The following is a 24,738-nucleotide window of genomic DNA, read 5'->3' as shown; positions in this document are numbered from 1 at the left end:
AATTTTATTGAATTACATATTGCAAAGATTTCACGTAGCTAAATGTGCATAGTAGGGAACATTCCGTTTCAGTGGTTAATATTTTCTCGTTAAATATTGTTAGAACGTGGTTAAACGTTTCCCAGAAATAAGTGTTCTACAAATTTCCAATAATTAACACCAATGGTTTCTCACTGTTCTACGAACGGGAATATTAATTAATGTATTATCGATCGGCACCCAAGTATGTAATATTCCAAGTAGATCTACCCCTTATTGTTTTCGAGAATCAGGGTTGAATCCATAGCTCTCTGAACTTGCAGAGATTCAGATACAGGGTGATACTTTTAGGGTGTTCTTTAAAAAAAGTTTCTTTCGCAAGGAACCGAATGCTAGACATTTTTACTGGCGACTGAGCTTATCCTTGCTTGGTATCCACCAATGCCAAGGTTGCAGGACAAACAAACGTAGGGTATACTCGAATCCGAGCACGTACGTCTGGTGTTTGTATATGCACGGCCTCTTCGACCTCACGGGGGCCGGTGTACCACGGCTCTCGCGTTGGTTTTATGGCTCGCAGTTTCACCGGGAATCGGCCGTATCACCCTGTACAACACCGTTTTGCTAGGACATGCACGATTTTCACCGGACACCGACGATTTCTCCTGACAGTCCGCGTCGTCCTGGGAAAAAAAGGTACCCGCACCCAGCACCCAACTCTATTATGCTAAATGCATTGTCCACTGCGTCCTCGCGCGGGACGTGACTTAGCTCGTCTTCTTCTAAGTTTTTTCACCTATGATTTCTGGAAAAAGGAAACTCAGGATTCCCAGGATAAAAGATTACCCGAGGGTTGGGTCCCCAAATTTTCGGGTACCATATCACGGGAAATAAATGTTCCATAAATTATTGCCTCCATATCCCACTAATTGATGCCGGCAATTAGTTAAACATCCATTCAAGCGACGCAACGTTAATTCAGATTATTAATGAGTCGTGTAAGAGGCAATGATACAATACGTTGCAATTTGAAACTGAAAAGTATTCAGCCGAAAATTAATGGAAGCTGACGGAATTTTTTTTTTCAACGGCCAAAGGCAAAGCAGAAGCGGCTGAAAAATAAAAGAAATTCAAGGTATTCGTTTCGCAATCCATTAACGAGGTGGTTTCGGGAGCACGTGCACGTGCCTGATGGAATATTCGGCGCGGATGCGAGGCCTAGGCTGGCTTAACGCCGCATTTCCAGAAGGACGGTATTTAGAGGATGATTTCGAGGCACGTGCCAGTACGCAGACCGGTGGTCATCGATATCCGGCCACGGCATTTTCAAAGGAGTTATTCAGCATGGTATGCACTGGTCTGGCCGTTGAACCGTCTGGATAGAATGCCAAATCTCCTATTCCTCTGTACGCGTCTTTGCCTCTTTATCTACCCTATCCCTCCGATACGATCCCTGTCGTTTGATTGCTTCTCTCTGTCCTCCTGTGTTTAGCACTTTGCTATGATTAATCGAACATCGAAGCTGAAAGTGCTGGACGATGCATATCGATCGTTTCTACCGCGTTTCGTAAGGTACGATTGTTTAATCAAACGAGTGGTACAGTACCTGGCAGAGATGACGCTTTTCCACACGAAATGAAATGTTCGCCTAACATCTTCGAAAGTTTCAATTCGATCCCGCGTATATAGTGTTGTCTTTCCATAAGATAAAATAAATAAGGGCTGATAATGCAGCGAGAGAGGGAAAGGAGTCTCCGTGCATAAAGTGCAAGCCCGATATGGAAAGGCAGCGCGATGCGTTAAACTGTCCACGAGTTTTCGATTTACGACGTGACGGGATCGGAGTTTCTACAAGCACTTTGCCATTGGCTATACTTCTGTCCCACCGTAACAGGGGAGTCAGGAAGAGTCAGAAGGGACAAAAAGAGAAGGAGGTAGTCCCAAAAGAACTGTAGTCAAGCAAGGATAAGAAGGGTTGACATTCAAGAATAGGCGCGTCCGGTCCGGCTTCGCTGGTTAATAAAAAAAAAAAAAAGCAGAAAGAAAGGGTGTGAAAAGAGAAGAAAAATGAGCCGGGAGAGAGAGCAAACAGAGAAATATTAAGGGAGATACAGCTGTTCGAGAACTAATCACTATCTCCACATAGCACCCTAATACTTTTTCACGTGGAATGAAGTGAGGAATCATCTTGTGCAACAAAAATTATACATTCCCATTTTAAAAAATTATGCTATTAACAATTGCACATGCACTGACAGCATTTGCAAAAATCAAAGGGCCTACGGATGTCCGTCGCTTTTCCGCGCTCCGTTCTTTTTATCCGATCCCCTCTGTACACGTTGCATTCTATTTGCATAAGTGGGTAGAATAATGCTGGCGAACGCTTAAACCGCTGCGTTTGCGTGCACAACCCGGGGGTCGCTGCACCCCTATTCTTTTCAGTGTTTTCGAACTGAAACAGGAAAGCAGGAAAATGGAAAATGCGGTTGGATAAAATTAGAATTTCAGACCCTTATGATTCCATAAGGAGGGGTGGAAAATTATTAATTTTATATTCTCGAGCTCAAAGTAACAATTAGGGTAAATAATATTATTTATCGAGTTGATTGTAACCACAGCAATCGCGACTACGACTATCGAGTAAATTGCAACAAATATTGAAAGCTATTGGCGAGAGAGTTAATTACTTTTCTCGTAGACCGTTGCCTGGGAATACTTTATACCGTTCGAAGGGCACGATCTGAAACGGAGGAAGCATCATCGATCCTCTTTTCTTTGAGAATTTTTATTCTCTGCTATGATCGATCGATATCGTATTAATTTGTTTCTGTACCAGAACGAAACGAAGCGAAAACCGTTTCAGCCGTGTTTCTACGGAAAATAACGAGCTTTTATGAGCGCTTCTCAACTTTTAACGTGTATTTTTCTTTGTCACGGAAAGAGAAACATTTATGAAACTCGAGTTTCAAATTCAACGCGAATTCCACCGTTTGGTATTATAACATTTTGTTTGAAGTAAAATAATGAAATCGATAAAACTGTTTTCAACATTTTATAACGCTGTTTATTTTTCAAACGTATTTCAATTTAATTCTGTGTTCAATTCATTTTCATTTTCTTCATTTTACACTGTTCTTCTGAAAATAATATTTTTCCACATTCATCTTACTCAAGATGTGTTAAAATTGTTAGTTCTTTCCTGGAGAGGATATTATTCTTTAATTTTATCTGTCTGTTTCTTTTCTTTTGTAATTGTCACCGTTCCTTTTCTGTGATTTTATTTTCAATTGCTAAAATTTTGTCGACAGAGTCAGTTTTTTATACTATTGAATTTTTAAATTATTTTTAAGATTTCAAAAATAGTACAACTTTCAGATTTTAAGCCATTCCTAAAAAAATCTTCGAACGTCGCAATCTGTTACTATGGTAATAAAAATGGTGATTGCAATAGATTTGCAAGCATCGGTGTATTTAGATGATAAATCGCGAGCCGAAAATTGAATATCGGCAGCGCATAGTTCGTCAGGTTTGTAGAAGCGTTGGGTGTTAATTGGGTTGCATTTATTAGCCCAGCCCGATCGTACAATTTCGCAATTACGAGCTTGCAATCGATGTTAAAACTACAGTACGTGCCAATAAAATCAGCGCAGCGAAACGTCGATAGCGAGACAGTGTATTGCTTGTAAGCAAGAATAAATTTAATATATACAACTGACCCTGTTGCAAACGAAGAACCAACATATATACAATTTTCCTTCGTTATTTTGATATTTTCGTTTAATAGAGTTTGATTGTTTGCTCGTGATTGTCGTTAAATCGAAGAATACCTCTTCAATTTAATATCAATCATTATTTGAACGCTTCAATTTATATGGTATGCTTGTATGGATAGGAAATGAACAAAATTTAATTTTATACGAATGGAAATATTATTTAATAGCAAAAAAATATTTTGTGTACACCGCGTGTTCAGCTCAAAAATACCAAACGTAGAAATTGCAAAAAATTTTGGAAATGTTCAGAGGATGACCCGTTAATTAAAACAGAATTTTTTTTACTGCTTATTTTGAAGGGTTTCATTTACTGCAGTCTGAAAGGGTATAAAAACCTTCAAATTTTAGTTATTTTTTTTTTATCCAGATGAATATAAGTGTAAAATTATTATTAAAATTCTTTGTATTTAAGATTACTTGATTATAATTAACGCAAGTTGCGGTGAGATAGAAATCTTGGTAATATGGGTGGAACCGGAAATCAAATCTCCGTCTCATCCGCGATAATTCGTCAGTATTGATTAACCAGTATGATTGCAGTGTCCCTTGGTAGAAGGAGGCCTGTATCGAACCGTTCATGAACGTGCAGCGTACCATGGTGTATCGTTGTTCCATTCGTAAGCTACCTCGTCATTCTCTCTTTCTCCCGATGACCATACACCACGGGCTTCCATTCGATATCGTCCTATATCGCGGTTCTAACGTATCCATTGGGATATTGCGTCCACCCATTTCCAGAAACTTTATACTCGGCCAATTTTATCGTGATATCGAAGGTCTGCTTGTTTCCACAGCTCCACGGACCATTTAACTCTGAACGATAGTAACTGGGTCATTTTTTACAAATACTCCATTTGTATATTTAAACGAAATAATGGAACTTTCGGAATTGTCGTCTTACTTTTAGTAAACAAATTTTCACAATTTTTAAAAAATAAGGCTGCCTGTAAAGAAATTTTATTCTACCTATTTTTCTCCTATTTTTTCATTAAACTATGATTATAGTTAACTGAGTCTATAATTAGCATAATCATAGTCAATTCTGAATTTGGCAATTCTTTGACATAGCAAATGCCAAGCTTTGATGTAATAAAGAATGGGGCACACCTGGAGTAGGGTGCAGGGTGTTGTCCCACTTCAATCCCCCTTGATTCGACGCTGCTAATATTCCATGGGAAATGAAGGTTTCCCTTAAAAATAGGGAATAGTTCGAAACGAAGTGCACACGAAAGGACAAAAACCAAGCGCGGTTAGATTGGCGTTCATCGATTTTATGTCGCTTTGAAGCACGACGCTCGCAGCAGACTACTTTATAAATATTTGATCGATCCGCCGAGCGAGAGAGTTTAAATTTAACGCGGACGCGACGCGTTCGGATATTTACAAAATTATTGTGATACAAACGAATTGGAATTTAAAGTGGATCCATTCACTCGTATTGATCGCTCGAAATTGCTTTGCTCTTTGGAACCAGTTATCGATTATATTTTCAGAGATAATTAATACTTAACGCGCTAAACTATTCTTCGTTGAGAAAATGAAATGTAAATCATGAAAAATTGAATATAATCGGGGAATTCAATAAAAAATCATAGAATGATCAGAGAAACGACCCTCTAAAGGGGATCGAAAGAAAGCAGGAACCTTTCGGCTAGCCCCGTAGAGAGAGATCTGAGAAAAGTGTGCGGAAACGTATCCCACGGTGGTTGTTTTCGGTGGTACAAAAGGTAAAGGTACCCGTCCTTGTTGTTTTTAGTGCGGAACCGAGGCATGTGGTCGACACTTCTCGTAATCGACGTACCAACCATCCCCTGTTCATGTTTTTCTGTATTTTTTGCACGCCTTCTTTCTACCTTTCCTCTCCCCTTCTCGTCTTTTTTACTATACCCATAACAGCCGTTTTGTGTCTAGGAAACCCTTTTGTGTGTTACGTTATTACTGGAACGTTTGAGACCTTGTTAAATCCATAGATCTTTTTAAAAACAATTATTGAAAAAATTAATAAAAATTGAATGAAAATTGGAGCTCTCTCCCTGGTCCGTCGTCCGAGGGTTGACCAATTTCAGTGGCGTGTGTCATCTTAAATCAAACGAAATGGTGAATTGGAGAAATGTAGGGCAAGAGGTGAGAAACGTTTTGTCGCCGATAAATGTCTAGCCAGCGAAAGGAAAGCGGTGTATCACGGTGGTAGTGTCGGTGAATATTTCAGTGGATCGCTTTCACCGTAAAATCACTCGTTCGGCCGTACTTATCGACCGAGATTTTCACAACGGTCACAACTTTACTTTCACGTAACGCTTCTCTCCCGCTCTCTTTGATACGCGTCATTTCTCTTTCACGAAAACGCCACGTACTACCGTTTCGAACACCAAATCCCATGTTTTACTGCATGACACTATCGAATAAAAATCAGTTTTTCTTTCATTTTTACTTTTAACCCACCGAGAGAGCCCCAATGGGGTCAGTTCTGTTATGTCAGAGGATACATGAAACGAGGCAATAATTTTGATCACCTTAATCATCTCTATCACTTTTACAACTTTAATCACAAAAATTGTACTGTATCACGGCGGTGATATACCATCAAATAGAAGAAGGTTATACCAGGCAATAATCCTGTTATTATAGGTTGTTAAAATTGTCTGAAAGTTTTATAGGGACACTAAAGTATAACATGCCATTTAAACAAATGAAGGTAATCGTGAAATCTCCAAAAATCCTCTGCCCGCAAAAAGTTTCTATGAGTATATTAAACCCCCCTCGATATCCCACAACCTTTCATGTATCTCAAAAAGTAATGAAGGTAATTAAAACGAGCGAATTTATTGCACCACCTGGTATATCAGATTTATTTAAATCCCTTTGAAATCAAAATAGTAACTCGGCTTTAATACAAATAACTTTTGATGATGATGAAGTTCATCTAACACGTATCGCACGACTGATTATCTCGAGCGCAGATTACTGTACTCCAGTTGGATGGGAATTTCAGAGAAGTTCTGCATGCTGGTTACGAGGATGGCTTTGCTTTTTGAAACTTGATTGGAGTGTCTTTAATAGTTCTACTTGCAACTCTTAATGCTTAGGGTTATGTGACTTTGGAATTGTATCTTGCGGCTTCTATTTTCCACTAGTAAGCATTGTTTCAAATATTTAAAATCGTTATTAAAAGAGAAAAATTAAAATAAGCGATTATTGCAATTTTTCTAAATTAATATTGGCGGTAATAAATATTTTGGACAAATTTTGATAAAATAGACTATTAAAATTACCAAAAATTTATTTTTAAATGGAATAGTTTATTTCATTTTACAAAATTACATTCATAGCGTTGGTCATTAGTGACCAAGATTAGCGATAAACACGTCAGGTGAAGTTCTGTTTTCCCAGGCCCCAAAGTCATAAAGATCCTAAGATTTGGAGACTTAAAATTCCTTTGTACGTCGTGCATGTTGCAGATGGCAACTGTGAAAAATAGAGATATTTTAGAAAGAAAAAAAAAAAAAAACTAACGGCATACGATGGCTTTATGAATCCACTGTTGACACGCAACGAACGTGTCGCGTTGCTTCGCTCCAGATGAGACGTTCCAGAGTAGAATAGGTGGGTCGTGTGCTTGGGTTCGAGCGAGCACGGTAGCGTGCCGCAAGCGATTGATGACTTGTGACCCACTTTTGAAAGGCTTGTGGCCTAGATGCGAGGGCGCCGTAGCCTGATCTAAGATATCAACCTTCCCTCCTCTTCTTCATCGTCTTCCATTCTTTTGCTCTTTTTTAATCCCTATCTACCTTTCGGATGACGGTACCCCGGACGTGAACACGCGGGACATGACTCGTGTGTTCCCCTGGGATTCTCGTTTCCTTTCTCAAATTTCGCTTCCACTTCGCTCCGCCTTTCTCCGATGTAGGGTCTGCCGCATTCGAATTTGAAAGATCTTTGCGGTTCGAAATTTCTCATCCTTTGTGTCACAGTAGATCAATGGCTACAGCATTGCTTCCCTTCTTCATGAAAAATTATTCCATTGGAGTTATAAAAGAAACTGTGAAATGCAATAGATTTTTTAACTCTTAGACGGCGGACCATGGAGAGAGACCCAATAAAAATTTTCTAAATTGTGACCTCCCGACGATTTCGCCGGCAACTATCTCGCAAAATATCAATCACACTCTTCTTGAACGTCGAACGTTATTATCGTTCGCAGGGGAAGCCGTGCTGTCAATCTTGGGAACGGTTTACAGCAACTCGCTAACCACGCAACTTACCTTCCTCGCTCAGCTTTCTCCGATAGCCGGCTAAATCGTGACAGGCTCGTCCACCGGAAGGAACAACGTTACGTGTATATAAGCGGTGTACGACGGCGGAGAGTTTCACGTCGAACGGTGTGGAGAGGTACATTGTAAAGAAAGGAGGTGGCGGTAGCGATGGAGGGGAAGGATGCTCTGTCGATGGAGGGTGTGCGACTGGCGGCGGCGATGGTGGAAAAGCGGTGGGGGCAGTTCCACGTCGCAGAGCGAGCCGAAAGACGATGTAGGCGCGTTCGCCGGATCGAGCTTCAGTGTCGTTCCGACCGCCGTTTCGTACGGTTGTCCGACATATAACGGTGGCGAAATTATTTGTCGAGGTGTTTTCCCGTTTGTTTCGTATCGAAACCGCACTCCGGTGATTAGGAATCAGTGTCTGTCTGTTCGGTGATCGATCGGTAAAGACCGACGATGAGAATGGGCTAAAACACGGTGGTTAGGTGTCCGAGCACCGAAGACGTCGCGTTGGGGATCTGGGTCAGTGGAGTATAGCAAAGGTGTGGATGTGTCGGGTGATTAATCGGTGAGGTGCGATTAGCCGATTGTTTGTCGAGAGGCCAAGTGGTATCTTTGGCGGGTGGTCGAGTAAGATGAGCCCGGCCTCCCAGGGCGGCGTGGAGGTGGAGCGTTACATCGGCAGTTGCTTGATATCGTCGAACATCAGAGGTGGATCACAGAAGATCGCGGGCAAGAAACAGGAGCCGGTGATCCGGGGTAAAAGTCGAAGCTGTTACGGCGGGCAGAATTTCGCAAACGGCAGCGAGCAGTGTCAGGTGCAGTATGGTGCGGGCGGATGGACAGGTGCCCCGTTGATATCCATGACGTCCAGTCCACGCAGATGCAATCAACAGCAGCAACAGCAGCAGCAGCAGCAGTCGCAGCAAGTTTGCGATCAGCAAGTGTCGGTTCACCTGCACAAGAATCCGCTTTCTAGACTGGCCATTCACACGCAGGGAGCGCCGCTGATCCTGGCCGGTAGGTTTCACAATCGCGGCAAGGTGCACACCAACGGCACCGCTAATGGCGTTGGCAACACGGTGTGCGGTAACGCCGCGGTTAATAGTTACGTTCACAACACTGGGAACACTGGCACGATGAACGCAGGGGTCAGGTGTCCACCGGCTCGGCCACAGAGACCTATGGAACTGTCGAAGAAACAGCAAGGGAATCCCAAATCCGAGAACGCGGCGGCCGGCAACAGTATCGCGAACATCGATTCCCTCAGCATCGCCAGCGACGAAAGTTCCGGCTCGAACAATTCCGAGAACAGCCTGCCGCGGATCATCAAGCCTAGGAAACGCAGAAAGAAGGACAGGAAACCGGCGAACAACGTGGCTATCTCGACGGACGTTGCGAAACACGAGGAGCAGCAACAGCAGTCCGGTGCTGGCGTAGCAAGCAGCGAGCAGAGCAACGTGGTCGCCTTAAAACCGTACGTGCCCGCTTGTTACGAGCCGCGTTACGAGGCTGTGCCTGCTCACCTTCGAAGCCACAGAAGGCCAGGTCTCGGGAGGGAAGGCGCCTCGATGTACGGCATGTCGATGCAGGAGATGGTAGACTGCAGGCAGAGGTACGCGCATCGACACGCGGAGACAAAAGTGTTGGACGACAATCGGAACGTCGTGATGCCAGGGCAGATGCGCGCCATCCTGCCGAAAGATTACACAAGACAGAACGGTCCTCCGCGTTACCTGCACGAGGACGGCGTTAAGGACGGGCTTGGGTCGTGTCAGTGCCGGTACTGCGACCCCTCGGCGCTCATATGGGACGTGGATCAAAACTGTTACTCGCCCTTCCTCACACCGTCCCCGTCCACCGAGTTCTGTCCCGGCCACTACTCTCAGATGCCGCTCTTTTTATCCCGGCCGAGTTTGAACTGCCCGGAGCAGAACATCGACAGGCTGTTCAACGTGGACGCGGCGCGGCTTCAGGAGAAGGACAGCTGCGGCTCGAACGGTGTGGTACTCAGGCGCAGCTGGAGTGATCCGACCAGTTACTTCAGCGAGGAGATCGCCGCGCCTAGCAGAGACGTCGGGGTGATCGGCGACAGGGGACAGGCGGAAAGCGGGAAGCGTCGAACGCTATGGCGCGGGGACACGATTGGTGTGCCCACAGGCAACGTCGGATCAGCATCCGCGGCGGGGATGAACCTGGCCTCGCCTAAGGGCCTCGAGGTGTCGACGGAAATCATCACCTCGCCGAACGGTCACAGGGACCTGGAGATCAAATTCTATTCCGCCTCGCCTAACGCTGCCCCGACCGAGGAGGCGGACGAAGACGAGGACTTTAGCGACATATGGAGTTATCACGAGTCGAAGCTGCAGCAGGACTTTCGCACACTGCTGCAGGCCGAGGAATGAGCGCGGTCTTTGGGACCGAAAGGGAAAGCATTGGTCCATGGTGATCCGTGTGCATCCGCGTGACTACTGTGAGTGTGAGCGTGGGTTATGAAGATCCAGTTGGTCCGTTTTAGGGATTCGTCTCGCGTTGCCAGGTCCTCCGTTTCAGCCACCTGATTAGGTCCAACGACTTAGCCCTCGGACCCAGACCTGTCTGGACTATTAACCGAAAGACTGAGAGATAGTCCTAGCCAGTGCTGTCCACTTAGGCGGTCCTAATCGCTTGTGACGAAAATCCTTCTGTGAACGCGTACACATTACTCAACAATGGAAGGCTGTGGGGAGTCCGGCTTCACTGGACGCTGCGGCAACCCGATCCCTCGGTGCCCCCCCTCCTCCGCCCCCAGCCGTCCGAGGGTTAAACGAATCGCGCGTTACTTTCTAACGCCAGCAGGAAGACTGTAGTGTAAAAGTGGAGAAGTAAATTAGGGTGAAGAGCTTTTGGACCTTACGTACCCTAGCTATTTAGCCTCGTGCGACGGCCACCGCGTCGCCAGCAGTCCTCGGCGAAACGATCAACCAGCGTAACTGACGGTAACGAGCAAAACTACGTGTCGAACGATTCTTCTTCCTAACGGTGTACGTTGTATACACGTAGTATACGTGACGTGCGTGCACCGGTGAAGCATGCACGAGAGTAGGTCTGAAGGATCGTGGCTCTGCCTCGTACCCGTTTATCGATGACAACGTGCCACTAATAAACGCTGCTCGGACTCGCGTTTTTTTCCTCTTCCGCGTACTCCCTATTTCCCTTCGGATACTACGAACTTGTGATCTATCCGATTCTTTCGGTAAAACGAAATATATCTGAACGAGCAACTGGTTTGTCGAGTCTCCAGCATCAACGGTAGATGATTTTCAGTCGAAACGCGCCGTGGCGAATGGGATAATCACAGTCACCCAGTGTCCCGTGAATAATTGCCTTTCGATCGAACGCCAACGTTTTCGGTGTGCGTCCACCTGTCCGCGCGCCCACGCGCGTGTGTTTTTCTCGTCAACGGTTGAAACGGTGCCGCGATATTTCAGACGCATCCTCGAATTGGTTCGCCGCGTTTGCTTCGCGTTAACTGTTCGGTTCGAACGTAGCGCTGAGACGAATCTATCGACCTGTTAACCGGGTAAGACGAAGTAACTCGTCCGATTCATCAGCATTCATCAGAGATATTTGTGTCCGAATGTATCACCGTACTTGCGTTAACCCTTTTACTATGTACGATGTTCAACAGTGAAAGGGTTGACCAGCCAGACGAATTAAGTCGTTTTCATTCATTTTCTATGACGCGTATAGGAAAGAAATGATTTCTTTCCCCGGTTAACAGGTCACACTGGTGGACAAAATAACGAGATGTTGAAATTTATTTTAGTTTGTTATTGAAAGGAAGATTTAAAGGATTGCTATTTGCTACATTATGATGTATTTTGATTTAAAAGAAAAATTTTCACTGAAATTTTTTTTTCTTACTTATAATTCAAATATTGAAAGTTTAAATTTTAATTTACAAAATTAGCAACCAAGTCAACGAACTGTCTGCTTATTTTGTCTATCAGTGTAATTAAGTCGCGTTTTACACTGATCAACTTAAGACTACGTATTAGGGTCCAATAGTTTTCAATTAGACTACTCCTAACTTTTTTTTATAAGAATTAGTTATTTACTGTCTGAAGATGAACGAAGAATTCTGAAATATTGTACATAAATTTTCTTCGGAAATCTTCAGCTTTGTAAATGACGATTGAAATTTTAATTAAAAGTTGGGTATAATTTGTTTTCTCCCATTTAGACTATTTTTATTTTGTTATTATAACATATACCACAAAAGCGTATTGAAAATTAATTTGTTTTTATGTGTAACTTAAAATTAGGCGCTTTTGGACCTTAATACGTAAAACAGCGATAAATCCCTCGAACTTTCATCGAAAATATATTTAACACGTTGACTGTCACGATCTGATAAGAGAAAAAAGAATACAGCTTGAAAAAGCAATAATTTTTAAACGAAAGAGTTTCATATATTCGAAGAGTAATACAAATTTTATTTACTTTTAACATAAAAATGTATGAAAACTGACCACAGTTAAAGGGTTAAGGATAAAATTGAATAATTTTCAAATTTCACGACAGTCAACGCGTTAATAGAAATACTCGTAAGAAACATGATGTACCCACCAGCGAGCATCCTCTTTCATTTAAAATGTAAGGAGACTAGGTATTAAGGCGATCCAGTTAGATTATCACCGTTGTCTATATGTGTATAGGAGAAACGCGCGTGTCAAAACGGTCTGCCTTTTATTTACCAATTAGACCGTTAGAAACTGTCCGAACGATTGCGACGAAAGCAACAAACGAGCGAGTCTCGATTAACCCTTTCAGTCTTATCTGCATTCTGCACTCGAAAAACATTGGAAAGTATTCTAAATCGTTGTACGATTGAAATTATAGGACCATCTTTCGACAGTCTGCTGACAGAATTTCACGAGTTATATTTTGTTATAAATTTTTTGTAAAAGCTCCACATATAATTTTCTATAAAATCTCTTCATCGATAGATAAAAAATTCTATGAATACCATCAAGGGTCGTTAGAATGTTAAAAATTTTTAATTTTGCAAAATTCCTCTTTGTACTTGAAAAATCTGAACAATTTTATATTGGATATTTGAATAAAATATTTCATCTTCTTCAACATTCCAGTGAATTTTTGCAGTATTACTCATTCAACTGTATAGAATATTAAAAAAGAAATGCAATTATTTAATTTGTTTTTCAAAACTTGACAAATGTCAAAATGCAACCATCAATATTTATTTTTCATTTTACACCGAATTTCAGCGAAACGAATTTCTGAATTTTGTTTTTAACAAATTATTTTTGTTTGCGAAAAAAATGAAAAAATTTATTTTCAATTTGTCAGGTTTCAAACTTAATTAAACAATTTTTTAATTTTGAATAAAAGCGGTCCCTTGATTTTCGTATATACCTTCGTAGTCTTGAAAGGGTTAATCACTGACGACCGATTAACTAGACTCGCAAGGGAAATTTAGAAACCCGAAAAATCCGAATTTCCTTGAAACTGCAGCTTTGTAGAGATTTCTATTTCCCTACTTCCTTGGTGATTCGAGGTGAAAGTACTCCTTAAAGATTCATGTCTGTTTTCCCATTTTCTCCTCGATATAAAAGAAAGATGTTAGAATGAAAATTTAATAGCGCTTTATGCTCTATAAAACCGTGTAATGACGTTATTAAAAATTTCTTGTTTGAATAAACTACCTGGTTTAAAGATTTTCATCTTATTAAGTAAGAAGAATAGAATTTTATTAAAAATATAAATATGTATATTTAATCTGTTTGTTAATTTCGAAAGTGTGTTGACAAATATATTTTGACAGAGTTTGGCATTATTGGAATTAAATAAATAATTTCTCTATTATAAATCATTAAAGTTAAAAACAAACTGAAAAATATTAGGGTAAAAAATTACATATGAAAAACAATTTTTTCTCTTCTGTAGGAATCTGAAAACAATAATTATTTTTTGGATGGTTGTATTATCTTTTTCACTTTTGAAATATTATTAAAGTAATTGAGCTATGGGATGGTAAGAAAACATATGAATCTTTCAAATTGTTTTCCTTCTAAAAAGTCCCTCAAAATAAATTTATCTGACATTTCCATTAAGGTTGTTCACAACTCTATAAAATTCCAAATAAAATGGAATTTCTTGGGTTTCCAAAGTTTCCTTGTTAGCGTGTCAGACGAGACACAAGGTCCTACACGAAGAATCATATTAGCAATATTTCTCTCTTGCCGGGTTCGTAGCAAGTTTTATTGCTAAGTAGCAACAGACAAATATTGACTATTGAGCCTTGTTAAAGCAGCACCGCCGCGTATCAAATACGGACCAGGTGATTGTTGTTGCTGCTTTAATAACAATCGTCGTTGATATTTTTCTTCGAGTGCGAGGGAATGTCGTTCAGACGATACCATCGTTCGCTCTTGTCACGTCTAAACTTTGTCGTGTTGCGTTTCTCAATCAATTCGAGCACACTGATCCTCCTTAAATAGTGTGTATCAATATTTCACAACTACTAATCAATCGAAGCCTCTAGGAACACGCGACTACCCGAACTCGAAAAAATTTCTGACCCGAATTTTCGGGTACCCGCCCACCCTTAGAAGCGTCGTTGATTGATATTTTTCACGAACAGTTTGTTTGAGAATCGAGCGAGCAACGGTACGAAAAAAAGCTTTGTGTCTCGTGTTGGTTTGAACGAATAAAAAGAGAAAAATCACGCATGCTTTTTAATCAAAGGAATCCTGCTACTTAACTGACGTTTGAAACGTCATTTCATTATTTTTCTTCTTTTTTGCTTATGATCTCTGAAGTAAGAACGAGAGAGAGAGATTCGAGATCGTATCATTTTATTTTATTTTTTTTAAATTGCATTCATGAGACTATTTTTCCTTTGTCGTTTGACTCTTCTCCCTCTCTCCTTCTGATGATTGTATTTATTTTGAAAAATAATAATCGTCCTTTGACGATGCAATGTATTGTGATAACGCAACGATGATACACTCGACTCTGCTTCGTCGTTTAGACTGATCAACGCCGATCTACCAACGTCGCTTTAGTGCTCTGTCGTGCACTGATTCGAATTACATTGTTTGAAAAGAATTCAATAAAAACGTCTTTTAATTTAATCTTACAGATTTCTATGATTTCATTAGAAAGCTTATTTAAACTCCCTGTTCTTCATTCAAAAATCCTAAATCTAACATTATGTGATTTTCTTCATTACTGAACATAATGATTGTATGGTCATTTTGACCCAGGTGTAGAAATAAGATATGCAAAATATAGGAATAAATAATTAATATCCATTTTTAATATTTTATGAAAAATTGTCCACTCTTACAACCCCGCCCACAGCAATATAACAGGAGCCTATTGTATTATGGCAATCGCTATTGTTCGAAATACAATAATATAAACGTCATCGACTCGGATCATTAATAATTCTTTTTCTCTTTTGATTCACAAGGGGAATGTTTTTCTTCGACGCACCATAATAGTTAACGCGTGAAGTCCTGACGGTTGGGTGGATGCTACCCTTCTTGTCTTTGTACCTAAGAAATAAGAGTGGCTTCTTCCCTTCCACCCCTCCTTAATCGAGCGAATCTACCCTTGCGTCAGTCTATACAGACCTATGTCGTTACTATGACGCAGGAGACGAAGGGAAAACTTCACTTGGCACATTTATCACCTTACGACTATCATTTGTTTGAGCCACTTAGAGAATGATGGGGCATTAGGAGAAAAGTTTCCATTACAAGTTTTCACCAAATTGAAGTCAAAAAACTGATATTAATGGGTACTTTAGAAAATAACTTTGGATTAGGTTCATTTTGTAAGTTTATTTATTAAATTAAATCCTCTCCAATTAGATGCTTGGAAACTTGAAAAATTTTTCGCTTCTGCAGTCTACTGTAATAAATAAATAATTCTAATTCTATTTATATTCCATCAAAATTAGTTTCTAATATTTTAGAGACACGCTTTTAAAATTCATGGCTTTGATAGTACCACCCACCCATTGGATGTTAATGACTTCTTTCTCATTGCGTGGGTTGACAAAACTGTTATACTTCGCCCACACTAATTTCTCGACTTCATCTTCAAACTTTCAGTCCTTTCTTTTTCCATTACAGATCATTTTTCAATTGTCCTGTAAATTTAAGTGACGTTTCATGAACCTGAAAGATTATGGAGAAAGCAAACTTTCACCTTCGCTGATATTATCGTGAAACTTCTGTCAGTTGAAATGAGTTTCCATTGGAACGAACATTGATAAATTGCAATTGCTTGTAAAAGATTTTTTTTTAAATAGATACATAGTTATTATCATCTTTAATTCGTACAGATAAATTTTTATTTCGTGTTGGAAGTAAAAGATGTAGAGTGATAAAATATATCACTCGTAAAGGATTGCTAGTAATTATTTTCTCGTTAATGATCCAGTTGTCTGCGCTCGAATTGTCGTTTCACGTACCTGGTTCCGCTTTGTTAATTAATCCGTCCCGTTTTTCATTTAATTAGCTGTTTGCAAATCGTTTTATTTCGTACGAGGAAAGAGAGGCTCTTTGAAATATTAGGTCAAAGCTAATCACGTCGGAGGAATTCGAGCCTCCCAGCGAACGTGTTCAGAAAAAAAAAGTCTCTCTGTGAGTTCGGATTAACATTTTTAATGAGTGACAGCTAATTACCTGATCAGCGTATTGTTCGATTACCCATTATGCGCCTTTTCAGTTACCTAATCAATCTGTTCCAGAGACACGAATAAATTTCAATTATCTGCTCATCACATTTCATAAACAGCATTTAATTGCAATTATTCGCGTTACTTAAAAATTTCATTTTACTCATTTATTATTTTATCCCTCTTCGTGTTAATAATATAATTATTATTTTACTGATCATTTACTTTAAATTCTTGTGACCTAAAATATTAACACTTGATTCTCTCAGTAATGCTATTTTGTGAGATTTTTAGCTTTTTCTCCCTATTGTTAAAGACTTGCCTACCAATAAACATGAACCTGCTTTATACTTGGTTCTCCGTTAATAGCATTCTCGGTGCCGTATTATTTACTCTTTTACATAAGCATGGTTTCATAAATCGCTACGGTTTGTAGTTAATTTGCATCTGAATGCGCAGAAAGCTCGGCTGGTCGGACGAATTTTCCATAGACGACCTTGCGTTCAGTCGAACGAGCAAAAGCGGCCGCCTAATTGTTGCTACTTAAGGAAAATTAAGCTGGCCGCGCGTTCATTTCGAACGGCTCGAGGACAGTCGGTTGAGCGAGCAAAAAGTAGCTCTGGTAATGAGCACCAATTACTATAAGAGCGATAAGTGCACGCCGCTTGCTCGAGTGGATCTTCAAGCATCGACCGCGAAAGAAAGCACCTGAGCATCGTAAAGCTATCGTTGAACCTTGTTCTTCGACCGTTTTCCTCTTGAAATATGGTAACACTGACAATTTCGCCCTTGGGACGGAAACATTCCACCATTTTCTTCCGCTTCCAAGTTTTCTTCTAACTTGTAGAACATCGAACCGCAGAGCAATTAACTCTTGGAGGGTTAAATTTTAATTTAATCTGATATTTTATATTATTTTCATTTTCGGTAAATTAAATTTAAAATGGCGAGTAGTAATTCTACCAAACTTTTTAACAATTTCCAATATCTGTTCTCCATTTTTAAAATTCATACACCTCGGCTATTACGTAAGAATTTTGTTCATAATCCCACCATTATTAAATTTAAATTTTCAACCGGTACCAGGTATGCCAATCGTTAACTAAGAGTGTAGAAATTTTGCTGCAACTCAGCGTATAATTAATCCAGGATTTAGAGGGATATCAAAATCCAGAAAGTTCTGAACAAATTGGAGAACACCGATTGTTAGAGAGGTACCGTTCCAAGCGCCCATTTACATGAACCCCGTGTAACGTGCAACGTCACTCGCATGCAGAAGATTAGAATGCAGTGCAACATAATAACACGGTTGTGTAATCACTATCTATTTGATAATTTCGCACGGTCATTAGTTTACCTAGATATCGTAAGGTTTCAACGGATACTTTCGCACGGATTTGCTGTTGGGTAACCTGTCAGGACCAATAGTAATGAAATTCTTCAAAAAGAAACATTTAACCCTTGCATACAATGTAAAAAATTTGTAATTACAACGTTATCATGAAACAGGAATTTTACTTACATTAATTATTTAACGCCAATAGCAATCCTCTTCCGTACATAAACAAATTTGATCCTGAAGTTAGATACACAGAGAGTAATGTTTATCGAGATAAGAAAAAGATGATAAATCGATGGTTTTTGGCTTTCATTTTCACCGACGATCATTAATTTCTTTTCAAGCCTTCCGGTAGGTGTTTATTTTCTTTCCTCGAAACGTGTATTAACGACTCACGACCCCCGAGTTTCGGTTTAACGTACATAAGTACGTGCGTGACGCATTGGCCATTTTTTGAATGAAACTCGTCCTTCCCGCTATTCCTGCACGTGACGACCTTTCGAAACATCCGCGTTGGAATGTAACGGGGAAACATCAGGAAATCGTAGATACTTTCTGCGCTTAATGCCAATGCTGCTGAATTATTAACCCTTCCGCAGTCTAACTTACCTTCACGATTTTCTACACACCAGAATCAGCTGTGACTGAGTTAATTAAATCGTAAGGACCTCGAGCAAGGGTTTAGTCGACGCGTGGGCGTAATTCAACGGATTCTTGACTGTTCGTTGGCAAGTGTAGCTCGTTTACGAGCGAGGAGGAAAAGGAAAAAAGGGTGCCGGTGTGTCTGGGCGTTGAAGCGAGCTGTGCAGAAATATAGCGCAACCAATGCCAGCTGTAAGAACGCGTGCAAAGAGTCTTCTTGGCCGTCTGGCCAACCGGTTAATTAAACGTATGAATAATCCGTAAACTAGATTCGACATCCGGCGATTAAGCTGCGATAAAAAAGTCTGCCGGTTGCTTTTTGTTTTTAATTTCACTGACATTCATTCAACTCGGTTGCATCCACTGATTAAATATTATAAATTTCATTCGAGTACGAAAATTAAATTTCGGAGGAAAACAATTTTTTTCTATTTCCATTTATTAAAAATACAGAAGAAAATTTTTTAACGATTGGTACTTGTGGTCTTTTTTATTTTTGAAGCTGACATTCGCGGTGAGGACGTTCGAAATAGAAATTTTCATTATTTCCTGAGTAATTTTCCAGGTGTGGTTTTGGAATAGTTCGAACGCCAGTGTACACAACTGTTTCGGATAACGCGCGGTTGTTATTCGTTCGAGCACGTTTTGCAGAAAGGTCTCGCCCTCGATAAATCTCCGCGCATAGAGATTTCGTTGTACACTGCCGGTAGCGGTCTGTCAGGATTGTTAATTTCGCAGACACACGTGGAATGAATCGAGCGTGGTGTGGTTACGGAGCAGCCGTCTCTCTCCTGGCCGCGTAAACAGGTATACAGGTACAGGTTGCACGAGAAATTCAACAGTGTAGGCAGAAGTTGAACATCGTTACGTGGCGGAAGGGAAATATTGGATCGATGCAAAAGATTTGCTCTGTTTTAAAATAATTGTCGATTCTTTCTTTCGCTGGGAGGACGGACCATGGAGAGAGGCCAACTTTGTTCAAAAATTAATTTTCAAGAGCCTAATATTTATGAATTTTAGAAAGAGTTAGAGACTGTTGATAGAAGAGGGATAGAAAAAAGTCGATTAATAAGCGACGAGTGTCGAGAAACAATCGATAAGCGTGTCACCGGCCAGGCAGACAAGAATTTCTAAACACGAAGTAGATGTTAAATTATTCTGTCTGAAATGGCTAGCTGTCGTATTCGACGCGTGTCTTCACCTCGACAGCAGACTTAATTTCTTGTCTCCGCTCGAAGCACGTGCGCGAACGCGTAGGCCAAAAAGTAATCATGAAATCTTTCCACGGGCTCGGTATCGAGGAAAGGTCATTTTATTAAATGACGTTCGATGAATTTTATGATACATCCGTTCGAATTTTTGCCAACTGTCAGTCGTTTGTTTAATTATTCGTCTAATTGAACGATTCACTTCTGAAACGTTCAGTGCAGCGGCGCGTTATCAAACGACTGCATGACCCATGCCGCTCATTCTGCCTAACCTGTCCTGCTCGTATCACGCAAATCACCTCCGTTTCATTACCATTCCATTCAGTTGCAATTTCATGTTTCATCGTCCTTTACTCCCTCCCTGCGATGCCTTAGCTGTGTTCCCTGCCACCCACTAATCGGCGAATCCAATCCGCCTACGCTTAATAGGACTTGTCGCGCGCGTTTCCAGCGTACACAGACGATAGCTACCGCATCTGCACTTGTACCGACCATTACCGATAAAACGTACAGTGCGAAGTGGAAAATTAATCAATATTGCTCGGCCCTTTTCTGCATGCGATTGACGATGAGACCCATTCAATCATATTCTGCTTTAACTCTTTCATGCCATTAAGTATCCAATCAATTATAATAAAAGCTATGAGTATTTTCTTAAAATAAATACGAAATTTTGAATCACTCCTTAATTAATATCTTTCCATTATTTCGCCATGAATTATAACGATCGTTTCATTAATTATCGAAATATTAATATTTCTCGATATCTTCGACTATTTCAGAAAATGTATTTGGGAGAATTATTTTGAACGGAAATGCATTCGTATTTATCGCAGCGTAAACGAGCGCGAAATCCTATTAAAAATATTAATTGGAGGATTGTTTATCCGGTTCAATCAGTTCCAAGCGTTCGAAAAATATCGATACACCGGCCTTTATCATTCGTGTTCGTTACGTTCGTTCGGTGTGCTTTTTTGCTTCAACTGAGACCGATAAATTTTCATTTATCTGGATCGAATTCTTTTTCATAACCGACAAAATACTCCCCCTACGTGTTACGCTTCGAGTGAATGAAATTGATTAAAACTAAAACCCCGGGAATGAGCGTTCTTTATAACGCGAACGTTGCGAAAAATGTTTTTTACGCTATTTCGTGGCAATCGAAATTTTCTTGATTAACGTTCGCCTAGCTGCCGGATAAAAACATGCATTACGATTAAATGCAAATGCAGGTGTCCGTGAATAATAACTTAAAGCCCGTAAGCTACAAGAATAAACTAAGAATTGTACACACAATGTGATTACAGTAGACCGTGGAGGGGTGGAAAATTTGTCAAGCTTCCAAAGTTTCAGCTGAAGGTGAGAAGGAAAATAAAAATAAAAGTATATCATTTTTGTAGGTCATGCACTAGTATGCTTGAAACTCCATTGTTTGATAAAAATAATTATAATTTTTCATCAGGTATTCGAACTTTGCCATAATAGCCATAATAGATTTTGAGTCTCCCTCCAGAATTTCCACCCCAATGAGTGCGCTCCGGGTTTAATCATCCTCTCTACTTGGATCTGAATTCTCAAGGAGTATTCTTTCCAACCTTGATCCCTCCGCGATTTATCGTAATAAATGATCGCCGGTTGGTTGGTTGTTAAAAGGAAGAAGGCGGTATCGGTTCGCGATTGAAAATAATGGTAACTGTCCGAGTATACGCGTGTACGGTTACTAGCGTGCGGCACCGTTTCTGATCGGTGTGCAAGCGCATCGACCTGGTCGACGATTGATTTCGCACTTGACTCGGTACGGGCTAATGTAATGAACGATGATGTCGATGCATAGTATTAATCAGCGGCAGGGTCTATTACTTTTGCGCGTGGCTCCGGTTGATTAACTTCTTCCGCAGATACAATGCTCGATTTTGTACCAGTTTCATCAAAGATATGAATGAACGTAACTACGTATCCGTTTTAGGTTAATTAACAGAATACCCGTTTTCGTTCGAATTCGCGTTACTCGTTCGTAATAAAATTAATGGAGCGTGACGAGTCGTCCCGAGGACATTTCTTGCTCCTCTTCTCCCCGGCAACTTTAGCTGAAGCGATTCGACGTTTCAATTTCCGCGGCGTTCATTCAACAACTCACGCACACGCGAACACTGTCACTCGATGGAACGTTTTGTGGCTTCGAACACTGCTTGATTCCTAAGTTATTCTCAAACTGTGACGGAATTTGTCTGTACTCTTGCCAGAGGGAATTGACTTCCATCTAAAGACATTATGTGGAGAAAAGTTGGAAGTGAGGGTTGAAAATGAATTAAAAATTCATTATATTATTGTGAGGCAAACAAATTCTCAAATTTTTAAACTAGGTATCGTTTTGTGTCTCTTATTTGCAGAATTATGTATTCGTGTGAAATAGTGAAATAGCAGTTTGGGGACAAATAGCAGTTGACGCGAGTAGCGCGTCATTCCAGGTCAAGGGGTTAAGAATATTGATGAAATGGTTAGTCATTATGCTTCATCTTGTAATCAAAATATATTTTCTAATATAATCTTCAACATGTTCAGTGCAGCAGTCGAGACGTTAATTTTATTATAAAATAATCTTTACTCGTGAAAAGTGTCTTCCATCTTGTAATGAGGACACAGATGCCTGTCATGCAAAATGGTGTCGACTTAACTTGAAAATATGCAAACACTACATCTTGAGAGCCCTTTGGTTATTAATGCTCTGTCGCGTAGTGTTCGCCGTGTCATGGAACTGATGATAATCTGATGATAGTCTGTTGACTGTGTAGTGTGTACTAGCAAGCAGAAGAGACCCTTTCTTGTTCCCAAGCCATGGCTGTTTTGCTTGAAGTTTATCATGTGTTCTGTATACATAGCAGGTAATCAGATTATAAGAACTACCTGCATAAATTTACAATTTTATATTAAAAATTTAATTCTTAATTAATTAAATGTTCTAAAATTCAAATCAAGTGTTCTATTAAAAATTATTTTTTAAGCGAAAGCTTAGTTATACTAAATTTCTATTATCTTCTAATAATAGCTCTAACGAGTTGGTTCTAATACAATAATTTCTAATGATAGTTTGCCTTGGTCTACAAGTTAAAAATGACTCAGATCTTGCAATAAAGGCATAAAAGACTTTTGACGAGATATTGTCTGTGTATTTTGAGATTAAGTCAACAGAATTTTATATGAAAGACATGGATGACCTCATTACACGATAGAGAAGGTTCTTGAATGTAATGGAACCTATTTTGATGAGTAAAGGTTATTATGTAATCAAGTTTTATTTCACCAATGGGATTTGATGTATCATAGAATAGATCATCAAAGATAGATAGATAGCAGATATTAATTAAAATTCTGCAATAAAGACACGTTGGCCATTTACGTAACTCGATAGCGCCTAGGGTGTGTCCTATTAAAAATGGGGATTAGTTCTCTCATCATTATAAAATTATAAAATTTTTTAATTTCAAAAATGGCTTTGGCCTGGCAATATTTTGGAATGAAGAATATTAGGTAAAAATTTATTCACGTTTGTGACGAAAATAAGCGCGATGTAACGAGAGGAGAAGCTGTAAGAGAAGGGGAGGAGAAAAGAGAGGAGCCATAACTGGAGAGCGGCACAGTTATCGTATATGGGCACAGATCTCGCTTATAATAACCGCATGTACAGCTACGTTCTACATAGGCTATCGCGTACGAACGAGATCCTACTTACTGTTTCCATCGCTGTTCAACACGTTCACTATTCTGGTGGTCAATAATCACCATCGCCACGAATTTAATTTAATCAGTTAATTGCAGTGAAATAAAAACGAAGAGAGTAGCATTAATACTTTACTAGGAACTGGGAACAGAAAATGGAGTATTTTTAATGATTCTTTTTAATATTGCAATTACCAAGGGAATGAAAAATCGAAAAATTTTCCACCCCGCAGTAAAGAAAATAGTTTCTGAAAATATTTGTATTTGATCATTGAATGTGTAAATTTATTACAGGAAGCATTTTGAAATTGATCATTATCGTTGTCACTGAAGTGGATAATTTGAGGATGAATAAGATTCTTCTATGATGAAAGAAATTTTATCAGCATCTTGTAAATAAGAATTATCAGTAATTAAATATTATTAAATTGACAGGCTACAATTATTAGAATTATTAGAACTGCAATTGGTACTTTTGGCGAATTTAACATAGCAATCAACTCTACTTAGAGACACTTCGTCACTCGTGTGTCATTGATGACGATGATGGACGACTATGACTGTAATTTCCGTGGTAACGCCCCATTGGCTTGCAATTACTCACGCGAAATGAAGCGGTCAGTATGCGCGTGTGATTTGCCACACTGGTGCTTAGATAAAATTGACCCTTTCGTTGCTAAACGCAGCTTTAAAAAAAACTTTTCAACTTCTTCAGGTTCTTTGAATTTGTCGAATTCTCTAAATTTCCTTAGCTTTTCCAAGTTTTCTTCAATTTTAAAATTCATTAAATTTTCCAAGTTTAATCATTTTTCCCAATTTTCTAAATTTTCCGAATTTTCCAGATTTTTCAAAACTCCAATACCCCAATAATTAAAAACTTTTACCACGTTCTAACAATAAGCGTTTAACATACCGCTGTTACATCAAATTTATTATTTAATACATCTCTTTGGTGATTATTGTCGCCGAAGCGTGAGTGCATGTTAAAAATCGAATTAATGAGAATGAGTTCTGGACACGAACGAACATTCTGTTTGACACGGTTGCCTTGGAATATGCAAAGCAGTTAGCTTCGTCCGTTATGTTGATGCGATGTTACGGAGTGCAGTGTACACGCGCGTCATAA

The 24,738-nt window shown here is 39.9% G+C and overlaps 2 protein-coding genes across 5 annotated transcripts in view; both read left to right on the top strand.

Moving 5' to 3' along the window:
* The window catches only part of LOC114872277 (CCR4-NOT transcription complex subunit 6-like), a 233,498-nt gene that overhangs the window by 13,633 nt on the left and 195,127 nt on the right, over window positions 1-24,738 (top strand). The gene's annotated exons all lie outside the window — the stretch shown is intronic.
* LOC114872276 lies at window positions 8,066-12,443 on the top strand. The gene has a single exon (XM_029179330.2). The coding sequence runs from the start codon at window positions 8,644-8,646 to the stop codon at window positions 10,411-10,413; it is 1,770 nt and encodes a 589-aa protein (XP_029035163.2). The 5' UTR covers window positions 8,066-8,643; the 3' UTR covers window positions 10,414-12,443.

This window comes from Osmia bicornis, chromosome 16, assembly GCF_907164935.1.
Source record: "Osmia bicornis bicornis chromosome 16, iOsmBic2.1, whole genome shotgun sequence".
Classification (NCBI taxonomy): Eukaryota; Metazoa; Arthropoda; class Insecta; order Hymenoptera; family Megachilidae; genus Osmia; species Osmia bicornis.
The sequence above is the reverse complement of the archived record's forward strand: the minus strand, read 5'-3'. Positions and strand labels throughout refer to the sequence as shown.